The following is a 24,552-nucleotide window of genomic DNA, read 5'->3' on the forward strand; positions in this document are numbered from 1 at the left end:
ATATAAACATATAATATTATGCACAATACAGATATAACATAGCCCTGTATATATGACTGTATATGTGTTGTACACATACATACATACATACATATATACATACATACATTACAGGCCAAAAGTTTGGACACACCTTCTCATTCAATGCGTTTTCTCTATTTTCATGACATTGGTTGATTCTCACTCACATGTGGAGTTATGTACTTAACAAAAAGTGGAGACCTGGCCTCCACAGTCACCGGACCTGAACCCAATCCAGATGGTTTGGGGTGAGCTGGACCGCAGAGTGAAGGCAAAGGGGCCAACAAGTGCTAAACACCTCTGGGAACTCCTTCAAACATTTCAGGTGACGACCTCTTGAAGCTCATCGAGAGAATGCCAAGAGTGTGCAAAGCTGTAACCAGAGCAAAGGGCGGCTATTTTGAAGAAACTAGAATGTAAAACATGTTTCAGTTATTTCACCTTTTTTTATTAAATGCGTAACTCCACATGTGTTCATTCATAGTTTTCAGTGAGAATGTACCAATGTAAATGGTCATGAAAATAAAGAAAACACATTGAGTGAGAAGGTGTGTCCAAACTTTTGCCTGTACTGTACATACATACAAATCTGCTGCAAATCATCACTACTCAGAAATTTTTTTTTGCCCACTAAGGAGCCAACAACACAACACAACACCCTACATGCTGAGGACTTTCTTAGATTAAAAATCATATTCGGCTGCACACTGCTGTAGATAGTCTTCATAGAGCTTCCGCTGTTGGAAGAGGAAAAGTAAAATTGTAATTTTTGTACGGAGAAGATGATGTATGAACCAATGTGAAGGGGACCCACCTTTTTGGTTTGTACCACTTCATGGACATACTCATTGAACTCGGCCAAAATCCTTTTCTCCTTCTTTGTAAGTGTCTTATATCGCTGTCTAAGGACATAAATAAAGAGTCTGAGTACATCTCACCTGACCGCAGGTTATATACAGGCATTTTACGCTGTCACTTACCGAGCAAAATACTTGGCAAGTAAGAACAACAAATAGCACAGAGATCCAAAAATTACGACAGACAATAACTGGCTGTCTTCTGGAATCAAGTCCCAAAGGAAAAGCATGACTCCCTGTGGACAAATTGTGACATGACATATTAAAAACATGATTTGCATAGCTGACTGTATAATAAACTGAAGACAGTGTCTTTTGCCATTTGCAATTAGGCATATAAAATATATGTTACAGGACACATAAATGCACAATTTGCTAAATCATGTGGCATGATGTGTCTTGCTCAGTGACAATGGCATCAGTAGGGCTATGCAGTTAGGGATATGCGGGTTTATCAGATGGACCGGAAATAACGTACTGTACACATCAACAGGGCCCTGGCCACTCCCTCTCCCACCAGGGTGTGCAGCTCCTCTTCGGAGAAGAAAGCGTTCACCAAAAAGCTCAGGACGAAAAGCAGTGGGAGGAAGAGGCCTGCTGCTGCACAGATGAAGGAGTGGAACCGCGCACTTCTCTTGTGTTGCACGTTCTCCCTGCCGGAGCAGAAAATGCAACAGCACTACAGTTCACTTCTACTACATAATATTAATAGTGGTTATATTGAACATGTCATCTCTATTTCTCTGAAAATAACAAAACTATAAGGGTGAACTTTGTATGTATTTATTACATGATTATTCTACAGAGCAAGTATTAAGTGTCTACAGTGTGCAAACACACACACAAACACACACACAAATAAATAAAAAGACAAGATGTGAAAATTTTGTAAATACAAAAATTCTGGAATCAAATTTGCCTCAACTAGGCCCTGTTAACAGTTCAACCTTCATATTATGCTGTAGGTCCCAAACTCAATTTCATTTTCCTCACACAGGCCATAAAATACACAAGGAGGAGATAGCCATACCTGTCTTGTGCAAGTTTACTGCTAATTGTGGAGCAGATGAGGTCACAGTCCTTCTCCAGCTGGTTGAGTGTTTTCTGGACGGCTTGGTTAATGGTTTTCTCTATGGTCTGGCAGACTCCGTCGATCTGATTCACGCATCGGCTTGGCTGGGAGACAAAACAAAGGGTCAAACTGAAGCAAGGTGCCATTGCTCGGAACAAAATGTCTCCTGGGACAGCCAGTCATCTCTGATTTATCTCATTTTCTTCATGCCCAATTGTTTGTCCATTCAATTTTACAGAAATGAAATATTAGCTGATGAGAAGGTTACATTATGGATATGTTTTTGAGGCCATGTGTACATAAATGACTGTAATTTTAATTCAGTTTGTAATTGTCGGAAACCACAAGGGGGCGATGTACATGTGTACTTCATATTTACATTTGTAAAAGCTGAACGAAGACATGTTGCTTTGGTGTTTGAGAAATGTATTATTGGACTGCATTATTATTAGCTGGAATTGCTTATCATCTCTAACCTGATAAAATGTTAACTTCATAAAATGTTTTTTTTCCCTCCAACTTTTTTTTAAGTACAATTGTAATAATTGCACAGCAAAAAAACAGCAGTGACTAATCAAGAATATATATAAAAATTCGAACTCATTTTTCTGGAACACGATCAATTCAGATGTGGAACATGACAAACAAATCTCTCTTCAAAAAGTTCTGTCAGTGACTGTGTTAGTCAATGTGACTAATTATAATTTATTATTATAATTATTCAATTATAATAATAATCCCTATGATTTCCAGTGTACCTTCCTTTTTAGGTAATACTTAGATCATATAAGGCTCTTATAGATACATATATATGAATACAAAGGGCAGGGTACTGAGTTATTAAATCAGGGATTTTCAGTGATAGACATCTTAATCCCTTATGTAAATCTTGCTCTAGATAAATATGATCATATACTGATCAACATGTAACAATTAATCATTAACAGTTATTAAGTACTTTTGGAAAGTGACCACGTTATGAGTAGGATAGGTAAGATTTTTTTAATTAAGGCAATCCTGAAATATTGGACACCATTTTCCCCTCAAGTTTCCATTCCACATCCCACGTCCTAAAATGCTGCAGACGTTGTGTAAAGTAAGATCCAATTGCAAGGCTGTGTACTTTTGGGGTTTTGGAGGCAGGCTGGATCTCCTCAATTTTTGCTGGAAAACAAACAATCACGCCGAGGGTCATCAATCCCCCCCAGCCTGACACAGCGTTGCAGGATGCCGGACCAATTAGTCATGACTGAACCTGCTGTTGTCAACTGTGGCCGATCAGGTAGCCGAGTTTTACTGCCTCTAGCCCCTTGGGAGTGGCAATATGTCTCCTGCAGCCGTCAAACACCCTGAGCCGCTCGTCTTCAACTGAGCAACAGACCAGCATCCCTCCGTCTGCTCTGAAATTCCACTTCATTTCATCCGGCGTGGGGAAGCAGGGTGCCTAGCCTGTAGCCCCGATACGTGTGCAAAAGGCTGGCAGCCAGAAAGAGGCATCACTGTCATGACTTTTAATTCATTAAACACGAAAAAAAGATATTAGGCTATCAGTGGGAACAGAATTATATATGAATATGTGACAAAATTGTAGTTTGGAGAAAATGAAATGCCGTACTTGACAAAAGTCTAGAAATACCACCATCCATCAAAAATTGAGAGGGTCCCACTTTTGTTGCCAAACCCACCCTGAATGGTGAGGCCAGGACTCCAATAGACCCCTGAAGCACTCATCTCACAATGTCTCACAAAAGCAGCAGCCTTAGTGGTACTGTGATACTGTGACCCGGCCGTCTAGGCATCAAAATTTGTACCTTCTCAGATGCAGACATCTTACCCCTAAACACATTCAATGTGACGTTTCTCACCTTCTGTGGGTTGGGGATAAAGATTGTGGGCATCTCGAATCCGCACTTGTTGAGGCCTGGCCGACGACACAGCTCCTGCACGATCTGCATCATCACTCTCTATTCATTATAAAAAAAGAACAAATGATGAAAGGAGACAGAGACATTCAGAATAAGTGTATTGTAGCAGTTTATACAACTGCAAGCTAAGACAGAATGACACAATACTCATAGTTATTTGCTGGAATTTTATGGAAAGAAAGATGGTTTGTGGGCCCAAAAAGATTGATCACATGCACTATTAACAAGTAAATGGCAGCCCTGATATCCAAAAGAAATACGACAATAACTGGCTTTTAACTCAAACCCATTAGTTCAGTGTGTAATTAGATAATTGGTTAATACATGAAAACTTTGAGGCAATGGAGGAGACAGACCATAATTGTGTGTAACATAATAGTGAAATCAGCCAACCTAACTGTTCGAATGAATCAAACTTACGGCGTGTGTGTGAGAGAAATATTCAAACCTGTCTATCAGTCTCGTTTCCTGCCTCGTCTGCCTTGCTGAGGTAGAAGAGCAGCTTGTCTCCACATTTCTCACTCAGTTTCTCCACAATGTTAAGCGTACGCTTGCACAGAGCCTGGCCCATGGGGTCGAAGAACACGAAAATCAGGTCCGCCTGCTCCCCTGGAGCAAGAAACAGAAACACAGCATCCAAAAGCCTTAAAATACATGTCTTGCACACAATTTTAAGGGGATGAGAGTTGTTTTAGCCTTATGCCCAAAACATTGCAATGCAAGTTTCTTGCAGGTGTTTTGGTGCAGTGAAAACCGCAGCCTCCAGTGAGATTGTTGGAATTCATTTCTCACAAGTGGCTGCCTGAAATGTGTGTGAACACAACCAGCCGACAAGAGCTTACATTTTTAATACAGTAAAAGGGACATAAAGGACATGTATTCAACATGGGCCAAATCTGTAGGAAAGTTATGCTGACTGGACAAAATTGAAAAAGTCACAAGAATTGGCTGCAATTTTGTCAAACCCTGAAGGTACTTACATATATTTGCATGTTTTCACTAAAAGTAAATTCATCAGATTTACTGTCTCACATACCCGGCATGTTCTCGGTGTGGGGCTATATTTCTGTCTGACCTCAGTCCAAGTCCGAGCCTCAACCAGACTATGGCCATAAAAATCTGTGGCCCAAACCCGACAGTTGCAAACACTGGCAGCCGCAACACTCAGGCAGACACCTGCTATTCCCTTTTCCTATTTCTGATTTTTAGACTTTTTTAAAAAATAATGTTTATATTCTGTATAAGTTTTTCTGTAAACTATTATACAATCTGCCCAACATTAAAACCAACACACGAATTTCATTCAGCAGCTCTGCAATGGACTCTGCAGGACCAATGGCATCCTTTGCATCTTGAACCTTTATAATAGCATCATCTGAAAATTGAGACCTGAGGCTTTCTGAATCAGACTTTTTTTCCTCAAAATATAAGCGATAAAGAAAATTTGGAGACCAAGCCAGCCCCTGATGTTCCACAAACTTGTTCAATGAGCCATTTATGCTGTGCGGCTGGTCACATTAGCCAGCTAAAAAAAAAAAGACCAGAGTCAAGAGGCAACAGTGTTGTCATAAATGGGTCTGCAAGCCGTAAGTCCCATGGACATGAATGTAGCACCCAAGGTTTTCAGAGAAGAACATTGGCCAGATTATCACACTGCCTCTGCTGGCTCGCCTTCTTCCAATCCTGCAGCTAATTGGTCTAAGACCGACTTAACCTAAAGAGGATGGGTTAAAACTACTTTAATCACATGATTAATCTATTCAGTTTTATTATATCAACCAAATCTTACAAAACTGCGGCACCGACAGGGCCACTATTGTTACTCTTTGATAATGTTGACTCTTACCAAACCATGTGATCGCACTGTTGACATCAAACGGGTAGATCATGTCTCCGTCCACCAGCCCAGGCGTGTCCACGAAGGTGACCAGGTTGAACTTTTTCTGCTTGGAGGTGGAGATTTCCGCAGAGAGGTAGTCCGAGACACCTACAATACAGAACTGCATCTATACATAAACGTGAACCGAGGAAGTGCTAGATTAATCACTCGCTTAATGATGGCAATCTGATGCAATACCCGGCATCCGTTTCTGGTCGATGGACGCATTGGGACACGCCCCGTAATCAACGCAAGAGCCCAGTCAAAAGTCAATATCTCATCAGGATCGCATTAACACAGCTCCTGGCCAGATTGTAATTAGTAAATCACAAATGCCACCAAATTGCTGCATAATGCTTAGCCTGGCTTTTAACTCTTTATACTTCAAAGGAGGCTTAAGATTATTAGTCATCTAATATTATATAATATTATATAGTTTTTCTCAAAAATTGTGAATTCTGTGAATTAAGTTATAATTCACATTCCTCATGATATGACCTCAGAAATAAGCTCTTAATCTACTTTTGTGCCGATTTTTAAATGAATTTTTCATTTTAATGAATATATACGATTTGTAGAACTGTGATGTACATTACAACCTCTATCATGTTGTCATGGTCACCCACAACAGCTCTTCAACTGGCAGCTTTAGGTCAGAGGCACATAAAGCTAGCCAGTGAAGAACGACTGTGAAGTAACTCACAGTGAAATAACCCCGTCATAAGTGGAGGGCCACCATTTGCGTACAGAGCAAATAATTGTCACAAAAATGCTCCATTCTTGAGGCCCTCCTCCATCTCCTTGAAGACAAACCTCCTCCACCCTCCCTTCCCGCTCTTGGGGATGGGGACTGGCAACTGGTTTATACTGAGACGCTTTCATCACATCAGCAGGTGTTCACGGGTCAGTACAAACCCCATCCTTGTGCTTCTCCCAACATCGTCATTAGCATTCGTACAGTCCCTTCACCATCAATGCATCTCCATTGCCAATCCATCATGATGCTCGCTTGCTCGCTTTCCCAGACACCCCCCCGTAACGTCTAGCAATTCCAGCAGTCTGGCCAAAGAACTCACTTCCAGTTGCAATAGAACAAACCTCACATCCTCTTCAGATTGAATCCATTATAGTGATTATATTAAATCGGTTTGGGGTGCCAGTTCCTAATCTAATCGCAGGTTGAAATTGTGGGATCTCCATTATAGGATCTCTATTTGAGGTACACACACACACACACACACACACACACACACATGAAAAAAAGCCCAAGAAACATAGGCAGCCACACCCACACCATGAAAAGGTTTTTGTCGCATTTCCTCTATGCTCAGTCTCCTTTAAGCCTCTGGTTTTAGAAAATTGAGAACACCCATTTGCTGGCACCAAAAATACCCCCCACCCGACAACGATGTAAATGAGCACGGTATACTGGGTCATTCGAAGCCGCGATTTGATGAGTCATCCGCTGACGCCCCGTGGCACGTCGAGGCTTTAGGAGAGTGGCGAGGCGTCGTTTTATCAATATACGCAGACAGCCCTAGCGCTGGCACATCCTGCCCAGCGGTGACACTGGGGTCATCGGCCGATCATCTTTAATGGATGTGACATTTGCGCAGACGGAGCTCTCTGCACTGCTGTCAATGGGAGTGGTGACTCACTCCCCCCACTGATCCATAGTGCCAATCCATAGTGCCAGCGGCTCAAAAGAACGTCTCTGACGTTCCAAACGCCTGCATGAGGGCCGAACACGCAGAACCACGCGTTCTTCCGGAATCGTGGTGGCACTAGGAAAGCCACAGTACATGCAGACGTGATCCCTGACCTTTTGGTGAAAGGTGGGTGGGCATGTTATCACAGCCAGGATGCTCGTCAGGACGTTCAACGTGTTCCAATTCCACCCCCCCCCCCGGCACAACGCAAAGCACACACACAAACGCAAGAGAGAACATGGGAAAGAGTGTTCCCACTGTGAGGTGATGACTCTGGTGAAAACTGCGGGCTATGACTCAGAGGTGAGCATTAATCATGGCTGTGAAACACGAGCGCCTGTCTCACTGGGAGGGGAAAGAAATAAAAAAACACACTCACACACACACACACACACGCTCACGCTCAGTCTAAAACCGGAACCCGATGCATGATTTATCCACACACTGACCTGCGGACTGCACAGAAATGAAGCGCTTCAAAATGCACGAGCAGCCCGAGAAGAAGAGTTGGCGAGAGACGCCCAGCCCTGGAATCGCGGGTGGGTCCCTACCTTTAAACTCCAGCGGAGGTCGGAAATGGGGGTAGAGGTGCAGCGTTGCATTGCCCTGAATGGGGGGAAAGAGGAAGAGAGGGAACGTCAGAGGTGCGGTAAGAGGGAAAAGGACGGCAGGATGAGTGGAAATAGATGAGGCTGCAGGTGCCAGGCGGGCGAGGCCCGGGTTAAAATGAGCCTCCCTCGCTTCCTGCTGTCTGGTCGAGCCAGAGGCTTTTCAGCGGCTCACACACTTCGCCGGGCGTCGGCTCTAAGCTCTTCCTGTACGTGGCAGATAATCCGTCTGCGCCGGGTCCTTCCCTCTAATTACATTATTCCTCCTCATCTTCTTTTACCAGAGCAGGTACAGAGTGAGGATGACGGAGCGGTGGATAGAAAGGAAGACAGCGCCCGCCTGCCGGTGTGTGCGGCACAGACGACAGCCACTCTATAGAACAGCCTCCTCTAACACAGCGAACTACAGCCTCCCTCTCTCTCTCCCTCTCCCACTCACTCCCTCTCTCTCTCTCTGATACACTCCCAGTGCACTATGCTAAAGATGCACAATATTCTGGTGACCACACAGGCGCATAGTCACTTCTCGTCGCCTGCTGCTGTCTGAAAGATCCGGGAAATATTGTTGAGTATTGGTGACCTGGGACTGTGTGTGGGTTATGTCAGTATTGGTTGACAGCATTTAGATGGACTGATGCATAGCGGGATGGGGCAATGGACAGAAACGGGCATGTACGCACCCATATAGATGTATGAACCACGTCGGCGTAATTGCATATGTTCTCTATAGATATGGCCGTGCAAAACATGACTGAATATAACAGCATCACAGATAGAGTCATGGTCCGAACCTGGTCTTCCTGATGTTCCATGTTCTTTTGTTTTCCTTTGACTGTCGCCACCCATTCCTGCGTATCTCTAGTCAATGTGTGTGTATGTGTATGCATCACATCGTATTAAATCCCTGTCTGTTTCCCTGGAGTCGTGCACTTTCCTGACATAGAGTCTTACCGGACTGGCATTTAAATACATAGAGAAACATTTCAGGGGTTTAGACATACTGGGCATCCATCCTGGGTCCTGCAGTCTTCCTAACAAGCGCATAACCCTTCTCAGCTCACGTATGATGTATGCTGGCTCGGCGCCTCTGGACGCGGGGAGCGCTCCTACAGCCACCATTTTTTGTTTGTGCATTTACACTTGGTGTACACAGAATTATTCGTACAGTACAGTTAGCATAACCCCAGGGACGCTGACGGAGTGTCCTCTCCTGCATGCATTATTGAGTTGATGCCAAACTAGTTGCGTCGTCGCTGCATGTCTCACAGGCAAGGAGCCATTTTACGAAGGAAAATCTTTTACACGGCCGGAACATAACTGTTACGTAACAACAGAAGACACACTGTGGTATGATTTCTGGAAGGCGTTCTTACCGTGAGAGACTCCCGCCTTCTTCCGCTGGTGATAAATGTAAAGCCCTGTGTTTCTATCGCAACCCCTGTTTTCTGAATGTGTTCCTCCACGTACCTGCAAGTGGGAGAGACATTGTGGCGGTCACTTGATATTCTGACCTTCGCACAAAAACATCCCTCCCATTTACATTTAGACATATCTTGTATCACAAGGGAAATCACAGGAATCAATGCACATTGATCCTGATGTTCCTCCAGACTCATGAGAAGCTGCAGGGCGACCTACAGTGTACAGTGGACAATGTCTTGAAGTGTAAGAGAAAATGTTTTACGATCATTTGAAACAGTGTTTTGTGCAAATTACAAAATGCCTCCCCCCTTGACTACGGGGTTAGCATACAACAACCTGATTATTTCGTATCAAGATACAGTAGGGCAAAAAAGTATTTGGCAGCCACAGGTTGTGTAAGTTGCCCCACTTAAAAAAGATGAGAGAGGTTTGTAAGATGTCAGAGGGCACTTCAATGGTGAGGGACAGAATGTAAAAATAAATCCAGAAAATCACATTGTATAATAAGGATTTATTTGTATATGGTGCAGAAAAATAGTATTTAGCACCTACAAACAAGCAAGAATTATGGCCCTCACAGACCTGTTACTTCTTCTTCTTTCACTCGTTACCTGTATTCATGGAATCTGTTTAAATTGGTTATCTGTATAAAAGACCTCCACCGTGGCCACGACCAGAGAGCTATCTAAAGACACCAGGGACAAGATTGTACACCTGGACGAGACTGGGATGAGCCAATCTACAACAGGCAAGCAGCTTGGTCAGAAGAGATTCACTGTTGGAGCAATTATTATGATATAATTATTAAGTATAATAATTATACAAGCAATTATTATACAAGATCACCTACAATCTCCCTCGACCTGGGGCTCCATGCAAGATCTCACCTTGTGGGGTACAAATGATCTTGACAAGAGTGAGGAAACAGCCCAGAACTACACGTGGGGAATTGGTCAATGGCCTGAAGAAAACTGGGACCACAGTAAGAACGGTTACTATTAGTAACACACTACGTAGTCATGAATTTTAATCCTGCAGAGCTTGAAACGTCCCCCTGCTTAAACCAGCACATGTCCAGGCCTGTCTAAAGTTTGCCAGAGACCTGGATGATCCAGAGGAGGATTGGGAGAATGTTATGTAGTCAGATGAGACCAAAATGGAACTTGTGTTTGGAGGGGGAAGAATGCTGAGTTGCATCCCAAGAACACCATACCCACTGTGAAACATGGGGGTGGAAACATTATGTTTAGGGGCTGCTTTTCTGCAAAGAAGACAGGACGAGTGAACCGTATTAAGGAAAGGATGAATGGGGCCATGTATCGTGAGATTTTGTGCAAAAAACTCCTTCCATCATTGAGAAGCATGACAATGATTCCAAACACACCACCCAGGAACTGAAGGAGTGGCCACATAAAAGCATTACAAGGTTCTGGAGTGGCCTAACCAGTCTCCAATAGAGAATCTTTGCTTAGCGACAGACCCAAAACATCAAAGCTCTTGAGAAGATCTGGACCAAAATACCAGCTTGTCACGGGGGAACGGCATTTGGTGTGGCAGACAGGAAACAGGACGCATACGCACAGCTTCCTTATGTATTTGCTAAAGCAACTAGCAAATGCATACGGACATACAAGGAATAGATACAAAACGAATTTGGAATTTTTCAGCCAGACAACATTGACACCACAAAACCCCTGTCCGGAGTGCCCCCACAGTCAGAACTGTGACACAGCCACCTTCAGGAAATGTTTGACCTCTGTCATTGTCAACCAAGGTTACATTACAAAGAATTGAGCTGAACTTTTGCTATTGACCAAATACTTCTTTTCTTTTTTTTTTTAAACCATTCTCTCTCTCACAGTTGAAGTGTGATGAAAATTACAGACCTCTCATCTTTTTAAGTGAGATGGCTTGCACAATTGGTGGCTTTACTTTTTTACTTTTTTTGCCGCACCGTATCCGTGTTTCTCATTAAGGCTACGGTTGTGTGTAGCCTACACGATTTCACTCTGGTGTGGAGCCTGCTGTTTTAAAAACCCTCAACACTGTGAAGCATGTGTAGCATGTGTAACGTTCCCCTGATTAATGTATTAAGGATACAGTATCTGCGGCTACAGTTATCTCATGAGACTACCGTCTCTGCCGTAATCAATACTGTCACAATAATCCCAACATTGAACTGAGTAAATATATTCATATCAGATGTCGGGTACTGTTGGATGACTATTGGCAGACTATGAGTGTGATGAAATATGCATTGTAATAACACACTATTACAATGTAAAAATGAAATAAAGGTGGTATTTTTGAAAAATATAAAATTCAGTGATGGGCACTGGCAGCTTCACAAAATGTTAGGTTTCCTTGAAATACTACACATAAACTGTTTGCATAAGCATACAGAATAAAAGCCATGGATTTTGTATTGTGTTCCTGCACTATAAATCATTTTTGACAGTTTCCAACCCTCCAAGCATTTTACACACATACTCACCTATGGGTCTTGCTTTCTCATATTATACAACAAAACTGAAGGGGACTATGGGACTATATAATAACACATGCAAGGTTATGTAAAAAAAGAGCAAAGAAGGGAGCTTTTGATAGTGGAAGTGAATTGATTGTCATTGTAAAACAATGGAGCGCAGCAAACTGTGACACAACGCAATGTGTCCTCTGCTTTTAACCATCACCCTTGGTGAGCTGTGGGCAGCCATGACAGGCGCCCAGGGAGCAGTGTGTTCGTTTACATGTTCGTTGCCATACCCACCACTGCCCCTTTTACTATGATGGCATGATTTCACACTCTTGGCTTCTATTTACCACATTATGTTAGACAGCACTGATGGTTTTCAAAGGTACTGAAGGCCACAGAGAAGGTGCATCCAAACTTTGGACTGGTACTGTATGCGATGCCTAATCATTCTGTGCCAAAGGTAAATTTTTCGCCAGAACGACGATATTGTCTGCAGTCCCAGAGGGACAGCATAGGGACAGCCGGATTTCTGCAACACGTTCAGCGTCCGGGTCTCCCTCTCTAGTCCCAGAGGAGAGAGGGGCAGGATATTACCAATTGATAAAAGAGCTCTTTCCTGCAGAGTGGTTCCCCATTATCATCACAATGATCTTCTTCTGAGGAGGCAGCAGCCTGAGGCCAAGACCATCTGCAATCTTCACAAGACCTGCAGCATAAACACACACACACACACACACAATGTGAGAAAATAGCACAGACATCTAAACAAGGCCGTAAACGCAGTCTGAAGACGGCCACACAGGTTAATGCTTGTCCTAGAGAGTATCCTCCATTGACTAAAGATTTGCATACCATTACAAGATTTGTCACAGTATGTTAGGTCAGCTGACCCCAGTCCAACAGTCGGTCAGACACACAAGATAAAGAGTTTCCGTCTGTCATTACAATATCTGCTTAAGACACTATACATAGAGGGCCAGGAGTCAGGCCTTGGTTACAGCGGCAGCATTAAAAGGACTTACGAAAACGGTCTTTCCACTCTGAATCCAATGAACTACAAATAACAGGCTAATCTCTAATCATTCCCACTGTTTAGCGGGAAACCAATCCTGTGCGAGAGCCATTAAACGCAGGAGCTCTCAGCAGAGGAATCCAGAGGTATGGGTGTGTCATATTCCATATTAACATGTGGGCTCATATTAATCACAGCACCAGTTTGTCCAGTGCCAAGTAATTATATATACACATTACAGGCCAAAAGTATGTACACACCTTCTATTTTAATGTGTTTTCTTTATTTTCATGACCATTTACGTTGGTAGATTCTCACTGAAGGCATCAAAACTATGAATGAACACATGTGACGTTATGTACTTAACAAAAAAAGGTGTAGTTACTGAAAACATGTTTTATATTCTAGTTTCTTTGCTCTGATTACTGCTTTGCTCACTCTTGGCATTCTCTCGATGAGCTTCAAGAGGTCGTCACCTGAAATGGTTCTCCAACAGTCTTGAAGGAGTTCCCAGAGGTGTTTAGCACTTGTTGGGGTCCAGCTCACCCCAAACCATCTGGATTGGGTTCAGGTCCGGTGACTGTGGAGGTCAGGTCTCCACTTTTTGTTAAGTACATAACTCCACATGTGTTCATTCATAGTTTTGATGCCTTCAGTGAGAATCTACCAACGTAAATGGTCATGAAAATAAAGAAAACACATTGAATGAGAAGGTGTGTCCAAACTTTTGGCCTGTACTGTACCTTTACAGTCGCCTGAGCAGGTTATCAAAAGTAACACTTTTTTTTTTTTCATTTCTACGCAACCAAATACGATTACGTTTCAGAGTAATCGATCTGCGTTCTTTAAGGCGGTTCAGAAGCCTTGAGAATTGACGTCTAGGTTAAGTTTGGTTAAGCGGCCGCCGCGCATTCTGATTGGTCCGCGAGGCCCACCGCTACAATAACATATAAAAAAGCCCCGTCCGGTTGAAAAGCAGCAGCGGACCGGCGCGGTGTCGACACTGGCGCTACTTTGTAGCGTGACGAACAGCGACCGGAGGCGCGCGGTCGCTCGGGACTTTACCGTGGTCGGTGTCGGTGTATAAACCGTGGCATTCTTGTAAGACTCGCTCGCTCGGCGTCGCTGTCGCGGATTCCAGCGGGTTCGCCACCGTCCGCGGCTTCCTACCGCCCGACATGGTGGAGTAATTCCCTTCACGCCAACTAGAAACGGGGGGAACGTTTACGGTGTGACACCGGCGCCCTCTGGCGCCCTCTGGCGACGATTCGCTGCAGCTGCACGATGCAATAATGACAACAACCACAATAATAATATTGTTATTATTACTAAATTGGTTGTGAACAGCACTTAAAATTTAAAGAACACGATATTAGTGGTTTTATTAATAACAACATCATTGTATTATTATTAACATACCACATTGCTGTGATAAGTCAAGATCATTCTTAAAATGTCTATTTCATAAATCAAAAGATTACTTTAATGGTGGCAGCTACTTTATTTTATGATTTGTCATGTTTTAGTTTATGTTTCTTAGGTAGTATCTTTTATTTCCATAGACCTGTACAATAGCATTAAATGTGTAATGTAAGCTAAAATTAACCAAATATCTGTCAAATTAAATAAACATCAAATATTCTCTCTTTCTTTTGTTTTTATAAAAGTGCCAGCTCATGCCCAGCTGTGGTCTGAGCCCTCCAATTTCATCATGTTTTTACTGCCAAATCGTTCCTGTGTTATTATAATTATTTAGAATGGGGGTAAATGTGTTTAAAATTGTTTGTATAGTATAGGCATGGCTGAAACTTATTATGCGTAAAACATGATACATTTTCCATGCCTTCATGAGAGGAGAAGAAATATAATTCACCATTTGAAGCATTTCATCCATTCAACAACAGTTACTCAGGAATAAAAGAGGCTTAAAAGCTTTTCAGGTCACTTGATTAAACCACCCCCACAAAAAAAAAAACCAAAAAAAAAAAAAACAACAACGAGGTCTTTGTGATCAAAGTAAGCCAATACCAAAAAATGACAAATACGAGCACGAACAGAACTCTAAGCAGTTTAAAATCTGGTGAACTTTTTTTTTTCTTGCTTAACAATATTCAACACGCTAGCTGAACATCATATAAAAACCCAGAAGGGAAGGGGGGGTGAAAAAAGGGGGAGTGAGATCAAATCAAAGTGCACACACACTAACACACACACACACACCCTCGTTAAATAGAGAACCGCGGTACTCGCTGGCAGGTGATCATCATTTAATATCTCATATTTTACTCAATTCATCACGCGCACACACAAAATCGTTTGAAATGAACAGCGGCCGCGACGAGGCTCCAGATTTGCCCAGAAAGGTAAAGATGAACTCGTTGTCTTGTAGATGGAGATTTAATGAATGGAAGCGATTCATCGCCGACGCGCGGTGATGTCACCGAACCGAAACCGGAATAATCGGTTAATCGGTGAACCAGGCGGCCGGCGTGATTATCCCGCGGGAGAGATGGGGGTCACGGTTTGGGTTGAGATATAATTTCGCGTCGTTCCGGATTGTTGGGACAACTGCGCGATTGTCTGGTGCTTTTATAAGCGTGGCTCCCATGTGGCGTTTTCTCAGAGGGCGCAGAGGACGAGCAGGCAAGAGTAGCCTCGACCCTCTCGTCCAAAAACCGTAGAAAAGCGCATCATCGCAGCAGTCAGACATGCCTAAAGAAAACCGGGACGCGTCCGAGTTGGAGCCTTTGCTGAAAGACTTCCAGGAAAGTCCGAGGCAAATTAAGGTATTTTGTGAAACTACTGAATTCAGATGTGTGTGCGAGTGTTTACGTGATGCTAGAGAACCTGCTGAAATATGGATGCCGACTGACTGTGGTTTTTTGTAAAACCTTGGTTCCAGGTTCCCAGTAAATCCCTGCTGCTGGCTGTCTGGGCAGCTTGCATTGGAGGAACGTTCCAGTATGGTTATAACATCTCCATTATAAATGCACCCACTACGGTAAGGGATGGGATGGGATGGGGCGGGTCTTCTTCTTTTTATTTAGTAGTGAAGTCCTGCAGTGGATACAGTGATTACATATATCATTGATTACAGCATCATTCGCTTTTTACCTGACTGCTCTTTTTTTTATGGCTCTTTTTCTCTTTTCTTTAAACATTGTAAAAAAAACTGTAACTCATTTGCACACCTTCACCCTACCACTTACACATATTTTATGTTAAAGACGTAAAAGTGTAATATTTGGTTATGTTTGCAATATTTGCATATTGGTTCATTGTTTACTTGCAACATTTGCAATACTGTGGTCTGTAGCAGTCGCAAAAAACTTTTCACTGCACATCATACCGTGTATGACTGTGTATGTGACAAATAAAATTTGAATTTGAATTTGAATCATTCAGCTTTAGAATCTGCTTGTGCCTCTTTCTCCCCATGTTCAGGCCATCCAGAAGTTCATCAACCAAACCTGGACAGAGCGTTACAATACTGACATATCAAAACAAGTTCTTACTCTTTTCTGGTCCACCATAGTCTCCATTTTTACAATCGGTGGACTTGTGGGCTCATCAGTTGGTGGAACTTTGGCCATCAGATATGGGAGGTACAGACAGACTACAGACTAACCTGCCTACTAATACAAGCAATGGATTCTGTGCATAATTTGTTAGACAATGTGCATGCAAGTGTTATTTAAACTGTTTTTTACCAGTTCATGGATATGATACAGAAGTATATGGACGTAAAGAATCCTTTGTCATGTACCTGATCTGCCCAGACCAGTTATGGATGACAGGGACCTCTTCAGCCCATAAATAACCGTTGGGACCGTTGTTTGGAACTTATGACTTGGTTTCTCTCTGTTCACAGAAAAGGGACACTCCTGATTAATAACATATTTGCATTACTGGCTGCTGTTTTGATGGGCACCAGTTATCCCACTGGATTGTTTGAGCTGCTCATAGCCGGACGATTTTTGACAGGGGTAAATGCAGGTAAGTAATTAATAAGCAAACAAATTAATAACTGCAATGCGAAGTGAAGTGACGTTCTAACTGAGCCGCCATGGCCTGCTGGTGCTTGACAGGCATCGCTCTATGCGTGCAGCCACTGTATCTCGGGGAAATTGCCCCGCGGGCACTGCGAGGGGCAATGGCCATGGGGACGTCCATTTTCATCACGGGGGGCATCCTTACTGGCCAAGTGATTGGACTGGAGTAAGTAATTAAGCAGCCTGGGTCATGTGGATGTCAGTGTGTATGGATTGGAGGTGCACGACTGGAACCAGAACCAGTGTTGGACCCAGTGTGGATTATGCTTGCGTTGTTGGTAGGTTTCCATATGACTGTGGGGGCCAGATTGGCCCTGGTATGTGTGTGTGTGTGGCTGTGTATGCCTGTGTGGGTTCGTCGTGCCTGTGGGCTGTTCTGGGGTGGGTGCCAAACACAGACGAATAGAGAAAAAGAAATTTGATTCACTTCTGAAACAGGCTATTTTGGCAACTGATTTGGAACTTTTTTTTTATTATTCACACCAAAACTCTGTGTGCCTAAATACAGAGAGATCATAAGGCCAACATCGCCTCCAGGCTTTTGAAAAGTCATAAGATGCAGGCATGCCTTTTTTTTGGCACATACTTCCCAATTGTTTCATGTTCCCCAAAATGGCAAATTCTACTGCTTAATAACACATCTTTATAGATAGATAGAATTGAATAGATTTGAATAGATTAAGTAGACCTGATGATGACGGTATACTGTTTTCGTGCCCCCCAGTGAGCTCCTGGGGAGGGATGACTACTGGCCCATCCTGTTGTCCACCACCTGCATCCCAGCAGTGCTCCAGCTCCTCATTCTGCCCTGGTTCCCTGAAAGCCCACGCTTTTTGCTCATCGACAGGGGCGACGACCAGGCCTGTAACCAGGGTAAGATGGTGCTCCCAGTTGGCATTGGGATTGGCCTCAGGATACCTCATTTACCTCAGTTTACCCACCCTAAAGTGACAAGCTACCTTTCCGACTGTGGACTAAAAGCTGATGATGGATATGCTTCAAACCAACTGTTCAGATTCCTTTTTCCATTTTAACAAATATTAACAACATACAATATTCAGTCTATGCCAGAATCCTTGCAAATGTAGTACTGTAGGATTGAATTGGATTTGTGAATTCTTTCGCTCCATTTCATGAAGATTACTTCAAATTTACCCCGACACTGGCACCCAACCAAATATTAGTATGTCTGGAAAGGTTAATGAGCAGTTGAGACCATGTGTGTGTTTGGTTCTGACCCAGCCCTGCCAGAACAGATCAATTGAGCAGAAAGAAATTGTTAGTTGAGGATTTTTTTGCCGAGGATGAGGATGTCCCATGTTTCACCAGCTCTCAAGCAGCTCCACGGCGTGGACAAATACAGCCAAGAACGGGAGGACATAGAGCGGGAGAGACTCAGCGCCATGGGTGTCAAACCCAAGAAGCCCTGGGAGCTTTTCGGCGACCGGAGCCTCCGCTGGCAGCTGATCACGGTCATCCTGCTGGGCGTGTTCCAGCAGCTCAATGGCATTAATGCTGTACGCTTCACACGTTATCTGCTTTTAAATCGGCCCTCACACAGCACATGACTAGGGCTGTAATTAAATATCAGTGGCAATCGGTCACATTCGTATTATTTCCTTATAAATATAACATTACAATATTAACAAATACATTGGTATGATTAAAAGAAACTTAAAAAAAAGAAATGACCAAAGTTCTGGCTAAACTATGTGAACTATGTGTCAGACAGAATAACCAGTTTAAGATGGTCATTCTGTTTTATTCATTTATGCTCTGCAGGGAATAGCTGTATGAATATGTACAATAAATGTAACATATAGCTCATTGTACACAATATTATATTCCGCACATACATTGTTGATGATTAGTTACTAAACCTGCCTTTCTACTTCCGCTCAGATCTACTTCTACGCAGACTACGTTTTCAGCCAGGCTGGGATTCCAGAAGATAAGATCCCGTACGTTACAGTGGGCACTGGTGCTTGCGAATGCCTTACTGCTCTTACTTGTGTAAGCTTGTCATGTTTCATCATTTCACTGTATTATGTGAAAGGTTGTAATAATTCCATAGGGCTTTGACATAGGGTGTGAATGGAATGTTGAATATAGGGTCCTAGTTTTTCTGGTGATGGTCCTGGTTTTTGTAATATTGCCATAAATGGAAAATTATTATGAAGGACGAGCCAATGTGGTGAGTGGCCAAGCGCTTCAGTGGCCTTTCCAGTCTCATGAGAATAAGGGCTGCTTTCTTCAAAAGATCTTGCAGTGAGCAGGATATGGATATGGTCAGAAGTCACATTATTTCTCCACGGCTGGTCTGGCGGAATGTCATGTGAGGCACCATGTCTTCCAGGGCCTGCTGATCGAGTCTCTTGGCAGAAGAGTGCTGATCATGGGCGGCTATTCCCTGATGGCCGTGTGGTGCATCTGCTTCACCCTCACACTCACCTTTCAAGTACAGCGCTTTATCTGCAGCCTTTCAAAAAAAATTTATGAGCTTATAGGTGAGGGAAAAGTATAGCCAATGTCATGTTTTTGTTTGTTCCTAGAATGCCAGTCCATGGGTGCCATACCTGAGCATGGTGTGTGTTTTCGCTTTCATCCTGAGCTTTGGTTTAGGACCAGGTCTGGTAACGTGTATTTCATTATATTATTAGCGCAAGCATCTTCCATAACGAAGTGTGATGCACCCAATTCTGTTTGTTTCAGGTGGTGTAACTAACATTTTAACCACAGAGCTCTTCATCCAAAGTGCACGTCCTGCTGCTTATATGATCTCCGGCTCAGTGAACTGGCTCAGTTTCTTCTTCATTGGCATGGCATTCCCGTTTATTGTGGTAGGTGGACTCAACTCAGCACACACAACGTTTATATTTCTGTTGCATTAAAGTGAGTTTCACGTTTGTCACTTTTTGTTGCTCAGAATGGGCTTCAGCAGTACTGCTTCCTCGTCTTTCTGACTGTTTGTGTCCTGGTGGCCACGTACATATTCTTTATTGTTCCGGAAACCAAGAACAAGACGTTCCTCGAAATCCACGCAGAGTTCCAGTCCAGGGAGCTGAAAAAGAAGCTCGGTAAAGATGATGCACACGGAGCCGTGGCACCGCTGATAACAACTATTTAGACTCACTATTTTTCAGCACGTAACTGTCATGGAGTTAACGTTCATTTACGATTGGTTGAATACCTGCTGCTCAAGTGTAAACTGCTATGTTCCTATTGCAGATCATGAAGAGGGATCACAGCAGCCAGTGTCAACAGATGTTCTTTTAAGTTCCTATGCAAATGGAAATCTGAAATAGTGGAGTGTCTAGTACTTAAAACAAACTGGTCCTGTAGGTTCATTTGTAATGCAAAATATATGCAAAAGAGTATGTACTGTAAATTCAAACTTTTAGTTGAAAGAAACACATATCGCAGCTGTTTATATCAATTCAATGCAAACCTTTCATATCAATAGGGCCTATATAATATTTTAGTCCTATAGTTCATTTTAAAATTCCTTTAAATCGCTGAATGGCTCAGCTCCAGCCTATTTGTCAGACCTACCCCGTTCTCTCAGGTCTTCAGTCTGTTCCTCAGAGGCGACAGGGCCTTTGTGGTGGCCACCCCACTTCTATGGAATGACCTGCCAATCAGTGTCAATCCATCAATCACTGCGTTTAAATCTCATTTAAAAACTCACTTTTACACCCTGGCTTTGAACCCAGTGTGACATGGTTCTTATACGGTGTTCTTATGCAGTATTTTAGGTCTTTTTTAATTCAAATTTCTGCATGTTCTCTCTTATTTTATTCTATTTTCTTTTTATTCTTTATTTTTAGTGAACTTTTTGTCCATGTCGGTCCTGACCCTGGTAATTTAATTTTTTAATTTGTATTTTAATGTACAGCTCTTTGGTCAGCTCCTTTGTTGTGTTAAAGTGCTTTATAAAGAAATATGGTATGGTATGGTATGTACTGTGCTGCAACAACATTCAGTTGATCAGTTGATCACCTATTGTCTACACTGATTTATTCTTTTGTGTTCATTTAATGAATAAATATTAAAATGTTGCATTGTATTGTTCTGAGGCAATGTAAATGTTTAATACACTCTGATTATAACTTAAGGTGGAAAAAAATGCATGTAATATAACACACAATTAAATTATTTAAGTGAATTATAAAACGCAACATTATAATCTGGTATCAGGGACAGAGCGGCAGAAATGACATATTTATGTAAAACAGGCCAGTTTTAGGTTCTTAGTGATGACGAGAATTCGGCGTCTGATTGCTCTTGCCTGGCTAGGTGACCACAGACTAATCGATCCCCGAGGACGCCCCGAGGTTCGCCATGGCTGCGAGGAAAGCAGTGGAGGTTTACCTCGATTTACTCTCACAGCCGTGCAGGGCAGTGCAGATATTTCTGAGGTCGACTAAAATACCGCACACGGTGAAAATGGTAGCCCTGCGCAAAGGTGAGTCGGTTTACTATCACTATTCGAAGCTCAAGCAAGGTCACACAGTCCTGTCTGCACAGTTTATATGGGAAAAGGTGCGTATAAAGGCCACTTCAAATACACGTCAATATGTTTGCATTAATAAAACGTGCACGACTCATGCAATTCATTCACTTGCCAGTAAATATGTCCAGTTGTAATTATTAGTTTCTGAATAAATACGTGAGAAGATGGAAGTTATATAATACACTAGTTCAAGGTGGAGGGTCACTTGCAGATAAGAGCAGCATAAAGCAGCGCTGAGACTGAACCTTCACCTACTGCAACACATAAATAAAGCCGAGCCCGCTGCCGACAGCGCAGCGCCATCTAGCGGCAGGAATATTTCAACGCTCAGTATTATACTGTGAAGGGTCTCAATCATCCAGGTCATGGTTATCTCAAAAAAGGTCAGACGTGAGAAAGCCCTCTACAACAGAGGGCTGAAACGTTGTTGCTGTTGGAATAACATATTTTTTAAAGATATATTTCACGCTCAAACTGTTAACTACAGTGGCCTAGTGGGTTAGACACTCGACTATGAACCAGAAGACCCAGGTTCAAATCCCACTTACTACCATTGTGTCCCTGAGCAAGACACTTAACCCTAAATTGCTCCAGGGTGACTGTCCCTGTAACTACTGATTGTAAGTTGCTCTGGATAAGGGCGTCTGATAAATGCTGCTGTAAATGTAAATGTAAATGTAAACTACTCACCCACCAACAGGCGAACACCAGACGCCCGAGTTCGCCAAACTTAACCCAATGAAGAAAGTCCCGGTGATGGTTGACAATGGCTTTGTTCTGACCGAAAGGTAAAAAAAAAAAAAAAAAAAGTACCACCACAGTCGAATTCAAGTTAGCACGGACCAGTCGAATAAACTTGGGTATTTGTCATTGCTCAGCGACGCCATACTGAAATATCTGGCCAACACCTACAACGCCCCGGAGCACTGGTACCCTCGGCAACCGGAGAGGAGGGCAAAGGTGGACGAATACACTGCCTGGCATCATAGCTACACTCGACCACACGCTGCCAAGGTCTTCATCCTGGAGGTGAGCTCCGACCTCACTGTAATACTCGTGGAGAATGTCCATTGGCTTTCACTTCCATCGTAACGTCATCACCGCAGATACCTGCTACTGCAATACAATTCATAAGTACAATAATTGCAGATGTAGCGGTTCTTGTTCTGTTTTGTGTATTTTTATTTTGCTTCTCGAACAGCAAATGACGAGATGACACCAAGAGATTGCTTAACCATGTGTGTTTTTCTGCACAAAAAGCAAAGTCGCATCAGAACATCGCGTCTCCCTCCTTCCTGCGCCTACAATATACAGTATTCTAAGAACATGCACACACAGAATATTCCTAATATGTACATCATTTATAATTAAAAAAACAACATTCTTTGCACCAACCCCACGCCATGTGTTCAAGAGAACGGAACCAGGTCTCCGACCCACTAACCCAAGGGCATAGGCGCTACCATACAATTTTTGGGGGGTGATCAGAGGTTTATAACTCACATAGCTTTTCACAGTAACCATGAATTAAACAAACAGAAAGTACAGAAACATATTTGATATAACCAGCAACACTAACACACTTAGATATTCCACAATTAACCCAGGTTGTCACAATAATTCCCTTACCCTCACCAGAATACATTTACATTTATGGCATTTATCTGACGCTCTTATCCAGAGCGACTTACAATCAGTAGTTACAGGGACAGTCCCCCCCTGGAGCAATTTAGGGTTAAGTGTCTTGCTCAGGGACACAATGGTAGTAAGCGGGATTTGAACCTGGGTCTTCTGGTTCTTAGGCGAGTGTGTTACCCACTAGGCTACTACCACCCTATACAGGTAACCAAAATAAAAGTCTTTAGAAAATAAAAGACACAAAGCAAACATTTAGAGAAATACACATCTAGTGTAACCACATCTCTCCGGCACACACACATTTTCTTTTTCCCCATTTGCTTTCCTTTTTTTGTATGGAGCAGCCAGACATTTCCTTCTAACAATCAGACGGACGATGGTTTGCGCAGGTGCTGCTCCCTCGTATGACCGGACAGCCAACAGAACCAGCAAAGATAGAGAAAGCGTTGGTGGAGCTCGGGGACACTCTAGAGAAACTGGAGGCCATGTTCCTGAAGAGACAGCCTTTCCTCTGCGGAGATGACATCACCCTGGCTGACCTGCTCTGTATCTGTGAACTTATGCAGGTGAGCACAGCTGCCGAAGAGTAAAGATGGGCACGAACACAAAGTTAAATGCACTTGAACGCAGATATATATTTGTAATGCTGCTGTTATGTTTTTCAGCCCTTTGGTGGAGGCAGAGATATTCTTCAGGATCATCCCCAGCTCCTGACCTGGAGAAGCAGAGTGCAGTCAGCTCTGAAGGGTTCTTTTGACGAAGCTCATTCAGTGCTCTACAGATTAAGGGACAAAGCCAAACCAAAACTGTAAAAAAAAAAAATAACTACAACCCAGATGTGATTTTGCTTCAGCAATCTCTGATCAATTTAGCCTCCAAAAGCAGGGGCTGAAATAATAATACTAATTCTTAAGATCTAATTAAAATGTTGAATTCTCATGAGCAAATGTCAATATATAAAAGCAGGGAGATTCTGTTGTTACAATGATAAACGGTAAATTGAAATGTTAAGTTAACATAGATTTTTAAAAATGATTGTCAAAATAACAATGGAAATAATATATACTTATTTTATATAAGGGAAACATTTTAAATGTTAATTACTGCCTAATGACTGGACTTACTATTCATGGTGTTTTAAATTTTTGCATATGAAAATACATACAGTGGCCTTTGACTATAGTCAGTGTTGGGAAGATTACTTTGGAAATGTAATTCATTATAATTACAAGTTACGCTATTTAAAACGTAGTAGTAGTGTAGAAGTTTCAATCACTACATAAAAGTAATGTAACGAATTACATTTGATTATTCAATCATAATTTCCAAAAGTATTCTTAACTGTTAATAATTTAGAAATGTTGTAAG

General features: G+C 42.6%; 3 protein-coding genes across 4 annotated transcripts; 2 read left to right on the top strand and 1 right to left on the bottom strand.

Moving 5' to 3' along the window:
* Window positions 1-482: 482 nt before the first annotated feature.
* On the bottom strand, window positions 483-14,161 carry LOC114800011 (EH domain-containing protein 1). Its single transcript, XM_028997061.1, has 12 exons — window positions 14,047-14,161; window positions 12,564-12,675; window positions 9,445-9,538; window positions 8,015-8,069; window positions 5,722-5,862; window positions 4,324-4,484; window positions 3,816-3,914; window positions 1,909-2,054; window positions 1,357-1,531; window positions 1,002-1,114; window positions 836-923; window positions 483-758 (listed from the first exon to the last, which is right to left on the bottom strand). The coding sequence occupies exons 1-12, from the start codon at window positions 14,159-14,161 to the stop codon at window positions 705-707; spliced, it is 1,353 nt and encodes a 450-aa protein (XP_028852894.1). The 3' UTR covers window positions 483-704.
* A 1,050-nt stretch (window positions 14,162-15,211) lies between these two features.
* Window positions 15,212-21,099, top strand: slc2a11b (solute carrier family 2 member 11b). 2 transcript variants are annotated; one of them, XM_028995927.1, is made up of 14 exons: window positions 15,212-15,344; window positions 15,605-15,767; window positions 15,884-15,982; window positions 16,426-16,586; window positions 16,853-16,977; window positions 17,070-17,199; window positions 17,758-17,906; window positions 18,363-18,550; window positions 18,936-19,046; window positions 19,390-19,491; window positions 19,586-19,661; window positions 19,746-19,873; window positions 19,960-20,110; window positions 20,262-21,099. In XM_028995927.1, exons 2-14 carry the CDS (start codon window positions 15,690-15,692, stop codon window positions 20,336-20,338), a joined length of 1,575 nt encoding a protein of 524 aa, XP_028851760.1. In that variant the 5' UTR covers window positions 15,212-15,344; window positions 15,605-15,689; the 3' UTR covers window positions 20,339-21,099. The 2 variants fall into 2 exon arrangements, with proteins under 2 accessions (XP_028851760.1, XP_028851761.1); XM_028995928.1 differs by lacking the exon at window positions 15,605-15,767 and having other exon boundaries at window positions 15,217-15,344.
* A 235-nt stretch (window positions 21,100-21,334) lies between these two features.
* gstt2 (glutathione S-transferase theta 2) lies at window positions 21,335-24,366 on the top strand. Its single transcript, XM_028996371.1, has 5 exons — window positions 21,335-21,498; window positions 22,247-22,334; window positions 22,425-22,575; window positions 23,574-23,750; window positions 23,850-24,366. The coding sequence occupies exons 1-5, from the start codon at window positions 21,375-21,377 to the stop codon at window positions 23,994-23,996; spliced, it is 687 nt and encodes a 228-aa protein (XP_028852204.1). The 5' UTR covers window positions 21,335-21,374; the 3' UTR covers window positions 23,997-24,366.
* The last annotated feature ends 186 nt before the right edge of the window (window positions 24,367-24,552 follow it).

Source organism: Denticeps clupeoides, chromosome 11 (assembly GCF_900700375.1).
Source record: "Denticeps clupeoides chromosome 11, fDenClu1.1, whole genome shotgun sequence".
NCBI lineage: Eukaryota > Metazoa > Chordata > Actinopteri > Clupeiformes > Denticipitidae > Denticeps > Denticeps clupeoides.

What these genes read in the sequence shown, in the direction of transcription:
- LOC114800011 (XM_028997061.1), bottom strand. Translation starts at nt 14,161, where the DNA reads ATGTCGGGCGGTAGGAAGCCGCGGACGGTGGCGAACCCGCTGGAATCC. An exon ending in ACCTCCGCTGGAGTTTAAAG is followed by an intron (nt 5,863 to 8,014) that starts GTAGGGACCCAC and finishes TCTGTATTGTAG; the next exon opens with GTGTCTCGGACTACCTCTCT. An exon ending in AGTAAACTTGCACAAGACAG is followed by an intron (nt 1,532 to 1,908) that starts GTATGGCTATCT and finishes CTGCTCCGGCAG; the next exon opens with GGAGAACGTGCAACACAAGA.
- slc2a11b (XM_028995927.1), top strand. Translation starts at nt 15,690, where the DNA reads ATGCCTAAAGAAAACCGGGACGCGTCCGAGTTGGAGCCTTTGCTGAAA. An exon ending in TTGGCCATCAGATATGGGAG is followed by an intron (nt 16,587 to 16,852) that starts GTACAGACAGAC and finishes CTCTGTTCACAG; the next exon opens with AAAAGGGACACTCCTGATTA. An exon ending in CCCTCACACTCACCTTTCAA is followed by an intron (nt 19,492 to 19,585) that starts GTACAGCGCTTT and finishes GTTTGTTCCTAG; the next exon opens with AATGCCAGTCCATGGGTGCC.
- gstt2 (XM_028996371.1), top strand. Translation starts at nt 21,375, where the DNA reads ATGGCTGCGAGGAAAGCAGTGGAGGTTTACCTCGATTTACTCTCACAG. An exon ending in AATGGTAGCCCTGCGCAAAG is followed by an intron (nt 21,499 to 22,246) that starts GTGAGTCGGTTT and finishes ACCCACCAACAG; the next exon opens with GCGAACACCAGACGCCCGAG. An exon ending in GTATCTGTGAACTTATGCAG is followed by an intron (nt 23,751 to 23,849) that starts GTGAGCACAGCT and finishes TATGTTTTTCAG; the next exon opens with CCCTTTGGTGGAGGCAGAGA.